This window comes from Sciurus vulgaris, assembly GCF_902686455.1.
Source record: "Sciurus vulgaris genome assembly, chromosome: 2".
Classification (NCBI taxonomy): domain Eukaryota; kingdom Metazoa; phylum Chordata; class Mammalia; order Rodentia; family Sciuridae; genus Sciurus; species Sciurus vulgaris.
In genome coordinates this window covers 110,278,012-110,294,825 of record NC_136462.1, presented here as the reverse complement: position 1 = coordinate 110,294,825, position 16,814 = coordinate 110,278,012, and the positions used below count along the sequence as shown (strand labels likewise).

General features: G+C 40.1%; 1 protein-coding gene across 1 annotated transcript in view; it reads right to left on the bottom strand.

Moving 5' to 3' along the window:
• Positions 1-16,814, bottom strand: part of TLN2 (talin 2) — a 419,729-nt gene that overhangs the window by 186,504 nt on the left and 216,411 nt on the right. Inside the window, exon 5 of the mRNA XM_079125623.1 lies at positions 282-453. Within this exon, the coding sequence (XP_078981749.1) occupies positions 282-417 (136 nt within the window). The 5' untranslated portion in view covers positions 418-453. The remainder of the gene's footprint in view (positions 1-281; positions 454-16,814) is intronic.

The window sequence follows — 16,814 nt, the reverse complement described above, 5'->3', positions numbered from 1 at the left end:
CTGGGCAAATGAGGTGATACACCAAAAAGTGGTTTGTAAACTACAGAGCACCATGTTGACATGTGGAAGGGTCAAGATAACAGGTATGCCTTGCTGATGACTTGGATCTACACTGTCAATCCTAAGTCTCATACAGGAAACAAAGAGTATCCAATCTAAGAAGACATTTCATTTACAACATACACACTAGGAGACATGTGCATCACTCAGAGTCTCTGTTCCTTAAGCCACAGAGCGAAGAACACACATTTTCAGAAGCTAGTGAATAACCCATGACCCACCTTGTCCTGTTTGTGCCTCGGGTACCCGTTCCCGAATGACTCGGCAGGCATCGTACACAGCTGTAGATGGTTCAAACTGCATGGTCTTCACCACATTGCAGTGGCGGACACAAATCTTTAAGGATAGGGCCACCATCTTCTTAGATGACTTGAAGGGTCTCACTTAGAACTTCTGGAAAACACAGAGAGACATGATGATGACAATTATAGAAAACAAAACAAACTGCTGGACTGTCAAGTAAACTCTTAAAATCCACCATCCAGACTGCCTCACTATGAAGTCATTCTGACTGCTGCTTACATCCTGCGTGAGTTTTGTCTGTGAAAATATTTCTTATTTGAGAAATGTCAAAATACACTCCTCCATTAACAACAGCATTTATAAAGAATCTGCCCAAATTCAAATTAATTTTCTGTAGCCTGGGCAGTGGTAGGATTGCTGATGTGTCAAGAGGACCTCAAAATACTCAATAAGTTTACATTTGCAATATCAAGGACTTTTAAAGCCATATGCGATATCTCCCTTCACCCCTCTTTTTATAGGCATATTTAGCCTATAAACTCTATTTAGCCAACTCACTCCCCAATTTGGGGCAAAGAAATTTAAACTCTAGAGATAAATGGACAAATTTGCTGTGTTGTAGATCACTGTATGGGTTGGTTTGTCCCCTGGGGCTGGATGCAGGGTTTCTTGAACTGCTGAGTTCTATGAGCATGGCTGGTTGTAACAGTGGGGAAGGCCACAGTCTTTGATGTCATGAATGCTGTTTATGGAATGCAGCAGAGCGATGGAATGGCTAATCCCTTCTTTCCCTGGGACGAGTGTTATAAATGTCATTGCATGAAGGCCACCCTTCTCAGGTTGAAAACTGAACTTTCAACAGAGCAAATGACTGCTTCCCTCCTACCCATGCAGGGAGAGATTCCCTTCTGAAAGGGAAGACAGAGCCATGAAGTAGGCCTGGGAGCTGAAGGCAGCAGTAGGATGGAACACTGGAGCCCTGAAGGAGATGGAGAACACAGACAGGGCCAGTGAGCCCTGCACGACATAGCAAGGCCCTGGGGTATAGTCATGAGGAGCACAGGAGAGAAACTCAGGAGTTCTGCGAAGCAGATGACCAGGAGAGCAGCAAAAAAAATATGACATGACAGGGAAATTTGTCCAAATCAACTAGACAATGAAGGCTGCAGGAGACACAGATGGGAGGGGGGTGGTTCTTGGGATGAATTATGTGAACAGGTGGAGCTATAATCCAGGTGGAAGACACTAGAAAGTCTAGAGAATGAGAGATGAGAATTGTGGACTGAGTCCTGGGAAACACACTCAAAATCAGGAAGAAGAGTGGGCCAAGGTGGTGGAGGGGTAGATGAGAGAAGAGAGAGGGTAGAGTCCAGAAGAAAGTGTGTCTGTACAAGGGAGAGAGACAGACTGTGTTGTGAGCTGATCACTGGTCAGGTAAGATAAGGAATGAGACAACAATTGAATCTGGCAACTTGGTGGTCTCTGGCAATAGCAATAAGAGGGCAAGGCCAGGGTCTGAGTACAGGAGATAGAAGAGAGGAGCAGGCTCTGGAGGAACAAACTCATCTCCTGAGTAGACTGACTGGGAAGGGGGCAGAAGAATGTGTGGTAGCTTTGATCTTAAGCTTTTTATCTCAAAATGGGTATCACATGGTTACTGTCAATTCCATTAGGATGTTGCCCACGTTGATGAAGTTTCCACCTTATTATGGCCCTACCAATTGACCTAGAGTAGTCAAAGGCCTCTTTTTACCACACACTACTCCACCCTGGGCCTGGCCCATGTTGCTGACCCTGGGTCTTTTGGAGAAGAGTGGAGCTGGCAAATCTTGGTCCACGGAAAAGGTGCTAGATGGAGACACTGTGTCCTAGTTCAAGCTCAGGTTGGCAGTTCCTTGAACCTCTACACCCATCATATCTTCTCCTGCCCTTCAGACAGCAGGAAGTAACTGGTTCTCATGGAAGGAACTTCCTGGCAGAAACTCAGTGCTTGGTCAACTATTCTCATTGGATTCCTATGTGGCAGCCTAACGTTTCATGAAGGAAGCCACAGAATGGAGGCAAGGTCAGGACAGATGTTCAACAAAATAAGGAGCACCAGATATTAAGAAGTTCATGTTCTCAATTTTACACCACCCCAAAACAACTACAACCCCAAACCATCACTATGACTACATGGGAACACATTATAAAAGAAAAATTCAAAACGCCAAACAAATTACTCTCAAAGGTCAATGCACACAGTTCTAAGACTACAGGCCCCAGTGTCATTTTCTTACTTCTGACTCCTTATGTTATTATAATTCAGTTTTCCTAAGCATGAAACATGACCAAAATGGATTTCACAGAAATATTTTTAAAACAAAGTATATAAAGAAATGCTTATAAACTAAAACTTTTTTAAAAAAGAAAAGGTATTTTTATCATTATCACACAAGATGGTAACTCACATAGCCAAATCTAGACGAGGTGGGAAGTCAGTGTGTGTTGATTTAATCACTATCTCACAAAACCCATGGCACCAAGCTGTTTTTAGTACCACTCATGACAGAATAAGATTCTTGCAAACTGGATACCTGTTGACATTAAGTACTCTGATTTACCCTATGGCAAACAAAAGTAGCAACTTAGAAATGTCAACTTAAAATAAATATATATTTCCAACATTTGTGAGAATTCTTGCTACATGTCCACTACACATCTTGAGCAAACGAGGCAGCTAGAACAACAGTCTTGATAAAGATGTCTGCTCTTTCTCCAATGTCACATTTTTCCAGGCAGCACAGCATTGTGACAGCCTGCAACTAAGGTTTGTTTTCACTTCTGTATCCTTAACCCGCTGCTAATTCCTGCTTCTCCAGGCTTTTTAATGGTATAGACTTAGGCAAGCTGATCAGGTTTCCTTTTCTGGTTTGGTTGCAAGGAAGCTCAGAGTCAAATTTGTGTGCAAGTGCTTGTAATGTTGTTACCACATAATCCCTGCCTCTATGTTCTGACCCCATTCTATCTATTCTTTTTCCTTTTACCCCAATTTGAATGTATGTTTCAGAAAGATCTTAAGACTTCTTCTTTTCTTTTTTTGCTAAAAGACAAAATATAAGTTCATGAAATTCACATTACTTTTCCTTTCATAATTTCTTCTCCACTCTATTTTTTTTTTGTCCTTGTTATATGTGTGAAGGTCACTTGGACCAACACAGAAAGTGTTCTGTAGCATCCATTGTAGAAGATGAGTCAATGGAACCAATGGTGAAACCCAGACCTCCTCCTTTTAAAATAAACACTTTTCACTCCCAGGGTGCTGTAAACAGCTCAGGAGGTCACTCAGGTTCACCCCAGTCCACCCAGGACAAACAAGCCCAGCTCCAGCCAAGGCCACCTCCTCTCTAAAACAAATGCCCATCATTGGTCAAGATGAGCAGCCACCCCTTGGATCTCTGCCTGGTACAGGAGGGCCATGAGATGATCCAACTGTACCCCTGCCTTACTAGCTGCATAACTGAGTTGGTTACTTAATTGTCAGCTACCTCAGTTTCCTCCTCATTAAAATGGGGGAGAATAACAGATCTACCTATAAGGTTGCTAGTGAATTAAATACATTAAATATGCCAAAGGCACAAAGACAGTGGTAGATTAAGGATCTGTTATTAACTTCACTGATAGGGATTAGAAAACACTGGAAGCAGCATACTTCTGTATGCAGCTACCATCTGAGCTGCAAAATTCATTTATCCTTTATCTTGCATCTGTTATATACTAGGCATTATGATAGTCGTTGGGGAACAATGAAAGACAAGACTCCTGTTCATATGGAGCTCACCTTCTAGTAAGTCCTTGGTTCATTACACAGACCCTGCACCATCTTTATGCAAGGCATACAACATGCCCTTCTCTAGACACAGTGCTAGCTGAGGTTGAGCTGTGGAACCTGAGTGTGTTTGTAGAGAAATTCTTAGGTTGTTGTCTTGGCGATCATTCACATTCCCGCAACCCAAGGGCTCAAGAGGAAAAAGTTCCACCAGCCACACGGCAGGGCAGGGCTGGCATCACAATCAGTTCCTATGCTGTGGTTTGTCAATAAATTCTGCCCAGTGGTAACTTAAGGGAGGCACTGCAGGGGCTCTGCATACTCTTCTGTAAAGCAGAGGTGCTGGGTCACTTGGCAAGACTGGAGGGCCAGGTGACTTCACCTCAGTGGGGCCTCAGATCTCCAGGACAGTAAGAGCTGGATACAGCCCCAGCCCCTCTCCATTATGACCCACTGGAAGGCTGCTGCACTTAATCATGGATGGCTATATCTGCATCTTCCCCACTCTGGAGGTGATATACAGTCTTGTTTGATAACTGCATGCATCACATAACCAAATGTCCACATAACATAGGGGCCTTTATAAACCTATCCTTCAACTGTGTTTACACCTCAAGCTCCTGTGAGCAATTCTGGTTTCTCAAAGCAGTGCCCAGCAAGGAGCCTTCCTTTCTCTTCAACTCTCATCTGCTTCTCTGTAAGGGAGGAATAGTAGTTCCTCTAATAGGAAGAACCTACCATGCACTGGGTCACACCTACCCAAAGGGGCCACAAAAGTCAAAGTCGTACCCTCTGTATTGCTTTGTAGGTTGTCAGGGCTCTGATACTCTCAGCTGCTCACTTTGAGCATTCAAGACTCCATACACTTGTGTAGATCAGACACAGCCAGGGGCCTGTCAACATCAGGAAAGCAGATCAAATCAACCCTTCCCTGAAAGATGGCTGTCTTTTATTCAAGAAGAAAGTTGCATCTGCTCTGCAGCAATCTCGCTGTACATGTGATGGCCAAGACGGCTGAATAAGTCATCCAGTCTTCTTAGACTTTACCATTTGGTCTCTCTGCTGTTTTCTTCCTCATTGCAAGCTACAGAAAGAAGGTGGCTCTGAATTGAACTTTGGGTTTGAATTCTTTTATACCTTAACTCATTCAGATGATTGAAAATCGGCTTTTTACAAAAGCAGATATGATAGCAAAATAAAAGGTCACGTCCAAGAAAAAAACAGAAGAAAAATAAAAGTAAAGGTCAAGACTGGGAAAACTGTGAATTATTCACCATTCATTTGGGGAACTGGGAATAACTCCTCCTATTATTTGGTTTTTCTGACCCTTGCTGACAAGCCTATAAAATCTCAGGACCGTAGATGCTCCTGGTGAATGCTGAGGCTGATAAACAGAAGCTTTGTCTTTAAGGCATATTACTGTGATGGATAGATACACTTACACTAGCTTTCACTTGAGAAAAATAAAGCTTTGCCCTACAATGATCTGGGGGTGGGAGGAGTAAATTCAGTATTTTCCAGATCAAATCTGGAAGAAGATGGGAAAGAACTGCACACAAGTTATTTCTCAAACAACCTTCCTCGTGCTTATGCTTAATTTGATGCCAAACTAGTAAGGCCCCCACTGAATAGCATATGCCATGGCAGCATAGATTTGGATTGTGAAGTGACAATGCAAATCGACACAATTGTGTGTGGTTTCATTTAAGAAGCTGAGGAGGTCTCCCATCCTAGTTTCATTCCCTTTCACCTGAGGCATCAGTGATGAGAAGGCTGCAAAACCACAGGGTACAACATCACTTGCTAAGACAAAGTACGTGGTTTTTGAAGAAGGGAATTTGAAGGAAAAAAGGAGAATTTCAAAACATATCCTTGCCACTTAGCTCTTTTAATCCATTAACCACAAATCAAAAGAGCATTTCTGTTAGAGATCTGACCTGAAAATCTGACATTTATTTGGAGAACTGAAATGTATCAAGGAATGTGACTGCGCTTTTCATATCTATCAGCATATCATCATGTGACCAATCCAGCATTCGCAACTGCATTTGATCTTCCAGAGGATTCTCCTTTTGCATGACTACTCACTCCAAGATCACCTCATCTTACACTTAAATATTAGAATGCTGTGGTTAAATTGCACACAGCTTGCAGTATCCCTTATTTCAGACTTGGAAGTCATTAGGTTCAGAACTTTATAAACTAGATATGGATCTCTGTTAACCCTAGGTATAATATTCCCATTCTCTAAAATGCAAGAATAATAATAACACATTCATTTAAAAATTTGCAAACAATGGCAGCCAACTTATGAGTGAATATGTGACTGGTACTGAATCTGAGTCAAGAGCACCAAATCTTCAATATAATCATGTGCTGAAGGATTGACTTGGGCCAAGCAGAGCAACCAGAACACAGCAGTTTTGAGATGTCATGATAATGTGTACTCTTTAAAATAGAGAAATAAACATAATGCTTGAGCCAAGAAAGCAGCAAAATGGAAGAAATACTTTATTACTGATGTTTTTGCTAATAATTGAACTTGTACTTGTTACATTATCATGTGTTACACTGAAGAAAACACTTTGCCTACTGATGCTGTGAGTAGATCCTACTTGCCCTGGATGAAGTAGGTTTAATAGACGTCATGCAGCATGAGTAACAGGCACATACAAGGGAAGGAAGACTTAAATCCATCTGTGTCAATCCAGACTTTTATGTCTCTCTCCAGCTTACCACAGCTCAGCACTGCTAACATCTGGACATATCTCCTTATATAGTCTGCATATTTTTAAGAGGTTGAGATGATACACTACATATGACTCTGTATCTGATTTTTTCCATTCTAATTTCATAAAAATCATTTCCTGCAGTAATACAAATTCTGAAGAAAACTGCTTTTAACAAATCTATGATACTGCAACTTAAGGTCCCATAATTTACTTAGCTGTGTTTTTGTGTATACCAGCTATCTGCAAGTTTTCACTATTATCAATAAGGTTAGGTAAGAATTTGTTTTTCTATTTGAAACCTCCTCTAGTTTTTTGGGTTTTTTTTCCCCCCCCGTGGTGCTGGGAATTGAACCTACAGCCTTGTGCTTTCAAAGCAAGCACTTTACCGACTGAGCTATCTCCCCAGCCCCCTCCTCTGGTTTTTTATTTCCAGTTTCTCTTAAGCCATATATCCTCTTCTTTTTAAAAAAGGAATTGTCAATATTTTTACAGAACAACTCAGAAGATATCAAGACAAGAAACAAGAGGAACTGAATGTGCAGATATCAGCAGTTTGATTTATAGGGCAGCTGAATGAATATGTATTACCAACTGGGAAAGCCAATAATCAACTAGGTTTAATAGTTCAGTCCACCCCATGGAAAGATCCTGCCATCCAAGACTCAAGCTACAAGGGAACAGATTAAGAGACAGAATTGACAAAGGAATGAATAGGAGAAAAAAAAAAAAAAAAAAAAAAAAAAAAAAAAAAAAAAAACATCTGGCACAGGCAATAAACCAGATTTACAGAAAAGAGACAGAGAAGAGATAGATGCTTAACATGAATTGCAAAATATATTGCAAACAGTGGAAATGACAGAAGAAGAAGAGATTGAATTCTACCTTACTACAAAAAACAGTGAAGATGTACCTGATAAATATTATTGCTCTACTTTCCTTAAGTCTGTTTCTAGAACTGCCTTCCAGACTGAACCAGAATTACAAAAAGAATTTTAACTAAATTGAAATACTCTGATGAAGTATTGTCTACCATATCCTTCGTAAAACAATGCCAGATCAAAAGTCTTGTCAATTGCATCAGTGAGTTATGAATAAGATTTACATTTTCAAATAACAAAAACAAATCACATTTAAGTCTGCACATATAAATTTCACTTCATCAATAAGCACAAGGAAGAAAAACATGTCCCTATAGAGGGAACATGAAATGATGAACTCTCAACAGCACAACTGAGGCCAGCAGAGCATTTTCAAGGCTTATTTTAAGATGCTGTCACATTTATTTATTTATCTACAACCTGGGATTATTCTTGGAAAACAATTTAAAAAGTGAATATAAAACTCAAGATAAAGGTAAAAGATAACAAAAGAAATGCAAAGACCAATCAAGAGAGAAGAAGCAAAAGGATCCCTAAAGAAATGGCAAGACTAAAAGAATTTGACTTTAAAAGTGCCTCATTAACAGGGATTATGATACTATCTTTTTGTCATCTGTCAATACTGACTTATAAAACTGATATCATCCTGTCCTCCAAAAGAATGACTAAATTAGTGTTGTGGGCTGAATGGTGTACCCCCTCAAATTCCTATGATGAAGTCTTAATCCTAGTAAGGCCTGTGAGCCAGTGGCCTTATTTGAAGATGAGGTCTTCACAGGGACAATCAAGTTACAATAAATTCATTAGAGTTTGCTATAGTTTGGACCTTGAATATTCCCTAAAAGCCCATGTGTCTGGTCCCCAGCCCGTGGTGCTGTTGGAAGGTGGTTGAACCTGTAGGATGTGGGGCCTAGTTGGGACCCTGGCCTCTTCCTGTCTCTTTGCTTTCCTGCCACCATGAAATGAGCAGCTTCCTCTGCCAGGTGCTCCTGCCATAGTCCCAAAGCAACATGGCCTGACACTTCTGAAACCATGAGCCAAAATAAACTTTTCCTTGTTTTAAGTTAGTTTTTCAGCTACTTCGTCACAGTGACAGAATGCTGACCAATACAGAGTCAACAGTAAACCCAAATGACTTGTTTTCCTATAAGGATGAGAAATTTGGATATGAGAAAGGGGATGTAAAGATGCAGGAAGAAGATGGCCAACTCTAAGTCAACAAGAGAGGCAGGCCCTTTACTCACAGCCTCAGAGGGAACCAATGCTGCCAATACCAGGATCTTGGACTTCCCAGGTTCAGAACCATGCAACAATCAAATTCTGTCATGTAATCCAAGCAGTCTGTGGTACTTTGCTATAGAAGACCTATCAAACTGACATACTTAGCCAAGTTAGGTAGGGCCCATTTAAAAAAAAATTTTTTTGTACTTGTAGATGGACAGAATGCCTTTATTTTTATGCAGTGTTAAGGATCGAACCCAGTGCTTCACACATGCAAGAAAAGCACTCTCCACTGAGCTACATACAGCCCCAGCAGAGGCCCAATTTTAGTTAGAATAATTTTCCTAAATGTAGGTCCTTTGACATGAATTGACTAACAGTATAGTCAAGGATAAGTAGTAATCTGTGGAGAAATTATAAACATGTGCCTGTGAACACATAAACATAGGCATAGATGTAGATGCTGGTGCAGGCCAAGGCATAAGCAAGTGCATACATATATATTGTGTTCAAGGTCCCAGAGCTGATAAGCAGGCGGAGGGTGGGATCCTAACCCCACATGCTCCTTGCTATAATACCACCATTGTGTGCCTCTCAATAAAGCAACACTGCAACATGGAAAATGTCTTTAACAGTATGATCTATGAAGCTATAAACAACTTACTCTCTTTCGTATTTGCCTATAAGCATCCTATGTGAACATTTTATTGAAGTGGAAGAACTTTAATATTGTGGGGTTTAGTTTATTTTGCTTGTTGTTATTATACAGATATCTTTTAGGAATTAAATAAATTCGACTACAACAGAAGCCTACTTTCAGTATGCTAATAAACAAGTAATCTTGTTGATGAAATGGAATGGCTTTCTTCTTTGTAAGATCATTGCTCCATTATGTAAAATTAAAGGGACAGGATGCATCTCTGTGGAATCTCCCCCCACATTCAGCACAACCACCTCAAAATGCAGACATATCTGTGGCCCATTCATCTAATGGATGTAGAAAATAAGGTCTAGATTCCAGAGCTATGGTAACAGAGAGGGGGAAGTAAGATTGGTCAACCAATATCTATTTATCAATCATGTATAATACACAAGATACTGCACTGAGACTTCAGGGAGATAAACAGGATGAAGTAAGTAAGGTTGGTCTGACACCCAAGGGGCTTCAACTCCCCAGCACACATACGCCCTCGGTAGAGTCCTGAGGATTATTTGCTAGAGTCCTGAGGATCATTTGCTAGGCCAGATGCTTTCATGCAGAAAAGAGTCCAGCCTTGCCCTCTAGTACTCCCACAGGGTTGGGGGGAGAAAACAAAGAGCAATGCAGTGTGATGAGTATGGAATAAGAGCCTCAGTTGCTCTGATCACCAAAGTCCTTCCAAGTCTATGTGATTCGAGGATGAAGTTAGAACTAAACAACTATGTGACTGGGAGTTCTTGAAGGTTCTGAAGGACTCCAAGATTAAAATGGGACACTTTGGACCTTCTGAAGCAAAACCCATGTGGGATAGAACAGGATTGGCCTCTAGCACAAACAAGCAAGAGCTGTTCAACCTCAACAACATCCAACACAGTGACACAAGTCCCCACGATGAGACTTTGTCCTCTGTTAATTATTTGTTTGTAATAATTGAAGGCCTAAAATCAGTTTCTGACATTGCCTAGAAAATTGTAATGATAAAGTTGTGTGTGAAATGGAGGGGAGAGCACAGATAATTTCCAATTAATACTCACTGAGGCTTTGTGGCCACCTTTTTAGTGTGGTCCAGTGGCTGCACCCAGCGGTTTTACTCTCATGGCCTCTTACAACACCACAGCTCTCAAGCCAACTAGATTTGACAGGTTTTAACACCAGTACCATCATGTACTGATGGGGAGAGGACGTTATTTAAAAATAACCTCACTATAAAACTATCAAGCTTGAAAATAGATGGATGATTATTAATGCCACAGAAAGCATCTTGGCTTAAATAAGAATTCACGAGCAGGCTCTTTGCTCTTGCTTAAATGTTTGTGCTCTCCCAAATCACACTGAAATGTAACCCCCAAAAGCAACAATAATAAGAGATGGGTCTTTAGGAGGTGATTAGGCCACGAAGGCAAAACCCTCACAAAGAGATTAGTGCCTTCAAGTTTGCTACCCTTCCATTCCTTCTCCCACATGAGGAAATGGTGTTTGTCCTCTCTAAAGGATGCAGCAACAAGGCACTATCTCAGAAACAAAGAGAAGCCATCATCAAGCCCTGAACTTGCTGGTCCCTTGATCTTGGACTTCCTAGTCTAAAAAACTGTGAGAAACAAATTTTTATTGTTTGTAAGTTTCACAGTCTTGGGTGTTTCGTATAGCAGCACTAACAGACTAAGACGTGCCGATAAAATTCACGTTGACGTCCGGTTGCTTGCTGTTGAGTGCTCCTGGGACTGCTGCCTTTAATTCTGAGTTCCTCACTGGAGATAGCTATAGGGGCCCAGAAAAACACTCCTTCTCCTCCATTATTTCAGTTGATCTCAACTTTTATCATTTAAAAAAAATTCTTGGGCCTTAATGTTTCAAAAAGATTTTATTCATCCCCAAACTACACAGATTATAGTAGTCAACCTGCTATTTTCTAATCACCAAAGACCTAACCCTGATCAGCAGGCATAACAACTACTTCTAACACCAGGCTGCTGCAATTCAATTCAAGCTAAGGACAGAACTTCTCCTTAGCTTGTCTGCCTGCTGGGCTCTTAAATGTGAAAGGCAGGCTCAAGGACCTCCATGCAAGGAAGTGCAGGTTTGCTTCTTCACTTCATTTCTCCAGCCCCTTTCCCTGCCTGAGAATTCTAATAGGAGCAACCCCATATGCTCCCTTACCACAAGGGGAGGAATCCCCTATTGTGGCTGGCTTCTGAGTTATTCTCAGGGACTCTATCCATCTAGCCATTATTGTGGCTATCAAAGCAGGAGAGAGGCAGGGCAGCAACCTTAGCAGATGAGGCTGAAGTCAGGATTGGGAGGGAGGGAACAAATGGAAAAGAGAAGAGGGGACTTGGGAAGGATGGGAAGCTGGAGAACTCACAGGAAGCTGCTAGGCAACCAAGTTTACCTGTTTTTTGTTTTGTTTTGGGAGTGCTTCCTTACATATTCCTGTTTCCCCTGATTGTTACTATCCTGGGTGAGAAAAGCCCCCAGGGAGAAAGAAATAATTTATCAGAATGAAAATTCCTTTCTGAGTTTTCCTCTTTTCTATTTATCTACTGAAAGACATCTAGAAAATTTACTGGAGGAAAACATCTTTCTACCCCTCCCTCTATTGCCTCCAACACACAACCCCTCCACAGTGATGAATCTCCTGGTGAATCAGTCTGAATGTCAAAAAGAAACAGGAATCTTCTCAGGCAACTATAAATATTTATAGACACCAATACTCCATCACCTCTGAAAGGCTAAGCAGAGCTGTTTCTCTATTCTCTTCTTTATTGATTTAGTTACGTGGTACATAATAATCAGAAAGCAGAAAGGTAACAGTGGTACTCAAGCCACCAGGTCATGCATCAAATAAATGCAGACCAAAAATATATTCATTAGATTTCTTTGTGATATATCCCCAGAGAGCAGTAAAAGAAACAAGAAATCAATGTCAAAACAAGCTCAGCCCTAGAGCAGGGAGAACTGCTGCTGCAGGGCCATCCTCTGGAACAAGGGCCTCTTGCCTGTAGAACGTCTCCTCCACTTCCAAGATGTGCAGTCTTGAGTATAAGTCCCACTGTCTGACTGGGGGACTTCCGGGAACAGGACAAATGTAGTGGAATGGACTATAAAACCAAAGTACCACAGAGTCAAGTCCTCCTAGTGTTTGGGTGACCCTTCTCGATGTCCTCCCCTCTTTTAGACTGAATGACTTCTAAGGGGGTATCTTCAAGTTATCAGTCTAAACTCCAGTCCTGTTTTCTGGCTCTCTTTCATAGTACTAAAAGCATGGCTTTACCTACACGGTCTGTCCTCTTCCCAAGTACTTTAGCTCATGGTTTTGTTTCAGTTCACAGTTGGTTGACCTGTTTCTTTTGGACCTGTGGTGAGGCAGTACATCATGGTGGGAGCACATGGCAGAGGAAGTGGTTTACTCCATGGTGGACAGGAAGCAGAGAGGGAGGGGCTGGGTTACAACATCTTAAAGAGTCCCAATTATACTGTTACTTAGTCTCATTGTTTTCCCTTGAAATAAATTTCTTAAACTTGTGTTCTCTTGTGTATATACCTAGGAGTAGAATTGCTGACTCGTGGTAATTTTTTTTTTTTTTTTTTTTTTTTTTTTATTCATGGTAATTTTGATTAATTTTTTGAGGAACTGCCAGGTTGGCTTTCCAAAGCATGTATGCCATTTACATTCCCAGCAGATATGTACAAGGGTTCCAGTTTTTTCCCGTTCTCCCAACATTTGTTACCTTGTAAAAAACTTTTATCCATCTTAGGTGAAGTGATATCTCTCTGCAAATCCCCAATGACCAATGATGCAAGGATCTTTTCATGTACTGATTGTCCACTTCTAAACTTTCTTTAGAGAAGTATTTATTCTAATCTTTTGCTCATTTTAGAAATTATATTATTTGCCTTTTCCCTCTTGGTTATCAGAGGTCTTTACCTATTCTGGATACTGTAGTCTTGTCAGATATATGATTTGCAATATTTTCTCCCACTCCGTAAGTTGTTTTTTCACTTCCTTGGTAGTGTCCTTTAATGCCCAAAAGTTTAGTTTTGATGAAGTCCAATTTATCAATTTCTTTAATTGCTTGTGCTTTTGACCAGTCCCTTATCCAAGGTCATGATGATTTATATTCATGCTTCTAAGAGTTTTATAGTTTTATTTATCACAACATTTAGGTATGGTATTTGATCTATTTTTAGTTCATTTTCATTTATCTTATTAGGCAGACATCCAAATTTATCTTAATCTATCATTAAAACCAAGAAATAGCTTTCCTATGTTTTTCACCTAATGGTGGAGGTGAGGAAAGGCTAGGGAATTTCAAGACCAACATTAACTTAGGAGTGAGGAGACAACAACTGAATTTTTCCTGAAATTACCTTCAGTAAAGGTAGAAATTTAATGTTACGAGCATTAATTGGGATGTGGCTTAGTGACTATAAATTTTCAAATGAGTAGCCCAATAAAAGGAAGACTTCATGGATTAATCAATAACATCTTCAAACCAGTAAGTTCAAGTAAAAAGCTACTTGACACTAGCAATATGCACTGCGTATGGCTAGCCCCTAAAGTATGGCTTAAATATGCACAAGACATAGCCCCTCACCCTGAAGGGTTCCTTAACTGGTTTGGGAAATAGGCTGATTTCTAAGCGAACAGTTCCATTTCACAGAAAGAGTAAACTATGTCTTTTTTTTAAACTATGTGTCTCTTTTGAAGAGTCAAATTTCTTTCAAACTGCGTATCTCACATGATGAAATCAACAGGACTAAGCAATATTCAAAAAGGAACATGAGCTGTATCTGACTGCAGATGTGACTATACAGTGTTTCATGGATCATTCTGGAAATTCTTCTTAGGTATTATAAAACAGAAAATCCTCTCTCCACATAAAAAGAAAAAAAGAACATTTACAAACATCAAAGACACAGAAGAGTCTCTAAATTAAGAATGATTGACAGGGTGTGGTGGCACACACCTGTAATCCTAGTGGCTCAGGAGGCTGAGGCAGGAGGATTGGGAATTCAAAGCCAGCTTTGGCAAAAGTGAGGCACTAAGCAATTCACTGAGACCCTGTCTCTAAATAAAACACAAAATAGGACTGGAGATGTGGCTCCATGGTAGAGTACCCCTGAGTTCAATTCCCAATACCCACTCGCCAAAAAAGAATGATGGAAGAGGGTGTTGAAATAGTCTATTGCCTTTAGAATATTCATGGATTTTCTAAGGGGTTTTTCCTAAGGCTTAAACAGATTAGAACTCCATCTTAATTGCTGCCTGGGGCTTTCTCCTATTTTTAAATAATTTAATATTTGCTTCATATTAGGTCCTCAAAACACTACAAAAATGGAGAAAATCAGGAAGGACTAAAAAGACACATATTTAGGAAGATGAATAGAAAATATGCAAATATCAGTATATCAGTTATTCTCAAGGGAACAAGTATTTCAATAAGCCTGCTCTAAGCTAGGCTCTTATAAACAAAACAAAATTACTACCTGCAGAGTTCCCAGTTCAGCTCCACACAGGCCCACTTCAGAATGTCAGGACAAGTTTGGAAACGCCTCATTTGGAAGAAAAATACACAAACTAAGAGCCATCAACATAAAAAAGATGAAGCTTAAAAAAAATACAGTTGGTGACATTAAGATAGCTCCTGAAGTTCAGCTCAGAGTTCTTCTCTTAGGATAACAAAGATCTTGGAATCAGTATTATCTGGGAAAATGTCATAGGTAGCTGATGTGGAGGAACCATCTCACAAAGTCATGGAAATGCCATTTATCGATCATCCATTATGTACCCGTTATATGTTCCTCCCCTGTGTGCCAATTAAGGACCATGTGAATTTGGTGTCACCAGGAGGTGGCAGAACTTAGATGAAGTCCACCACCAACATTTCTGATATGAAAAATGGAAAACTGAGAGTTAAACTACTGAGCAGGTCCATCTCCAGAACTGTCTGGGGAATCTCTGCAGGCTATCAGGGTGGGGAACTCCTAAAGGGAGAGAAGTTGCAGTAGGATGTCCCTACTTTCTGATGGAGTCCCATTAGATCATCCAGGGCTCTCTGTTCTGTTTCTACCAACAATAAGCAACCTTCTGGCTTTGGTACTTGTTCTTATAAATGGACTGCCTCTCCAAGGGGCTTCCAAATAAAAACTCCTTTCACGATCTCTCCCTGCAATGGCACTTCCCTCTTCTTAACCACAACAAATACAGGTTTATGGAAGGGCATGCAATATCCCATTAAACTTGGCTGTCATACTTTTCTTTCTCATGATTAGTACACAGGCAAGTTCAACCTTTCTCCAACCCCTGATCTTAATCAGGAGTGCCAATTATGAAGACTTTACTTAACATCCAGATTCTCCTTTTAAAAATGCCTCTATATTAGGCACAGATGAAGAAAAAGCATATGGTCTTTGCTACAATTCATACATGCTTATGCAAACTCCATTTAATTCAAACAACATTAAAGTTCTACTGAATACAGTCTTCTAATTATTAATATTATTTCAACTTTTGCTCCTGTTTCAACAGAATTATCTAACTGGGATTTTGCCTGTACAAGTTACCCCATGATGACTACACAGTGAAACCTGGATCTGTTGCTTTACAAATGCAGGAAAGCCCCAGTGGTACAAGAATGGTTTCAAAACTACAGTCATTTCAGTTTTACCTGAGGATTATACATTGAGTTACTAGTAAAAGAAAAAGAAAATTATAGTCCTCACCTTGCTACTCAGACTAAATAACTGCAACATGAGATTTAAATAAAGCAATAACTAACAATTAGTATCAGTATTAATCTAAACTTTCTTGTAAAGAATCTAATGTATGCTAATGCAATTATGAAATTCTAATTTCTAGATCAGGGTTGTCTCAAAGGAGAATGTTCTCTTTCTGTGTTGATAGTCCATGTGATTTTTCGCCTTTTCTGCAAATTTCTCTATTGAAAACTTAAGTCATAACATGATTCAGATCCTAATGGATTAAATTCCATTGCTAAACACTTCAAAACTCCACATGACACCAGGCACAGGAAACACAATACAATCCCTACCTGGAAAGAATTAAGAGAAGGGGAAACAAGCATGCTGGAAATTGCCTAATAAAAAACTGCTCATTCTGGAAGCCTTAAGATGTTTTCTTAAAGAAAACAACGAACTTGGGGAAATTAGAA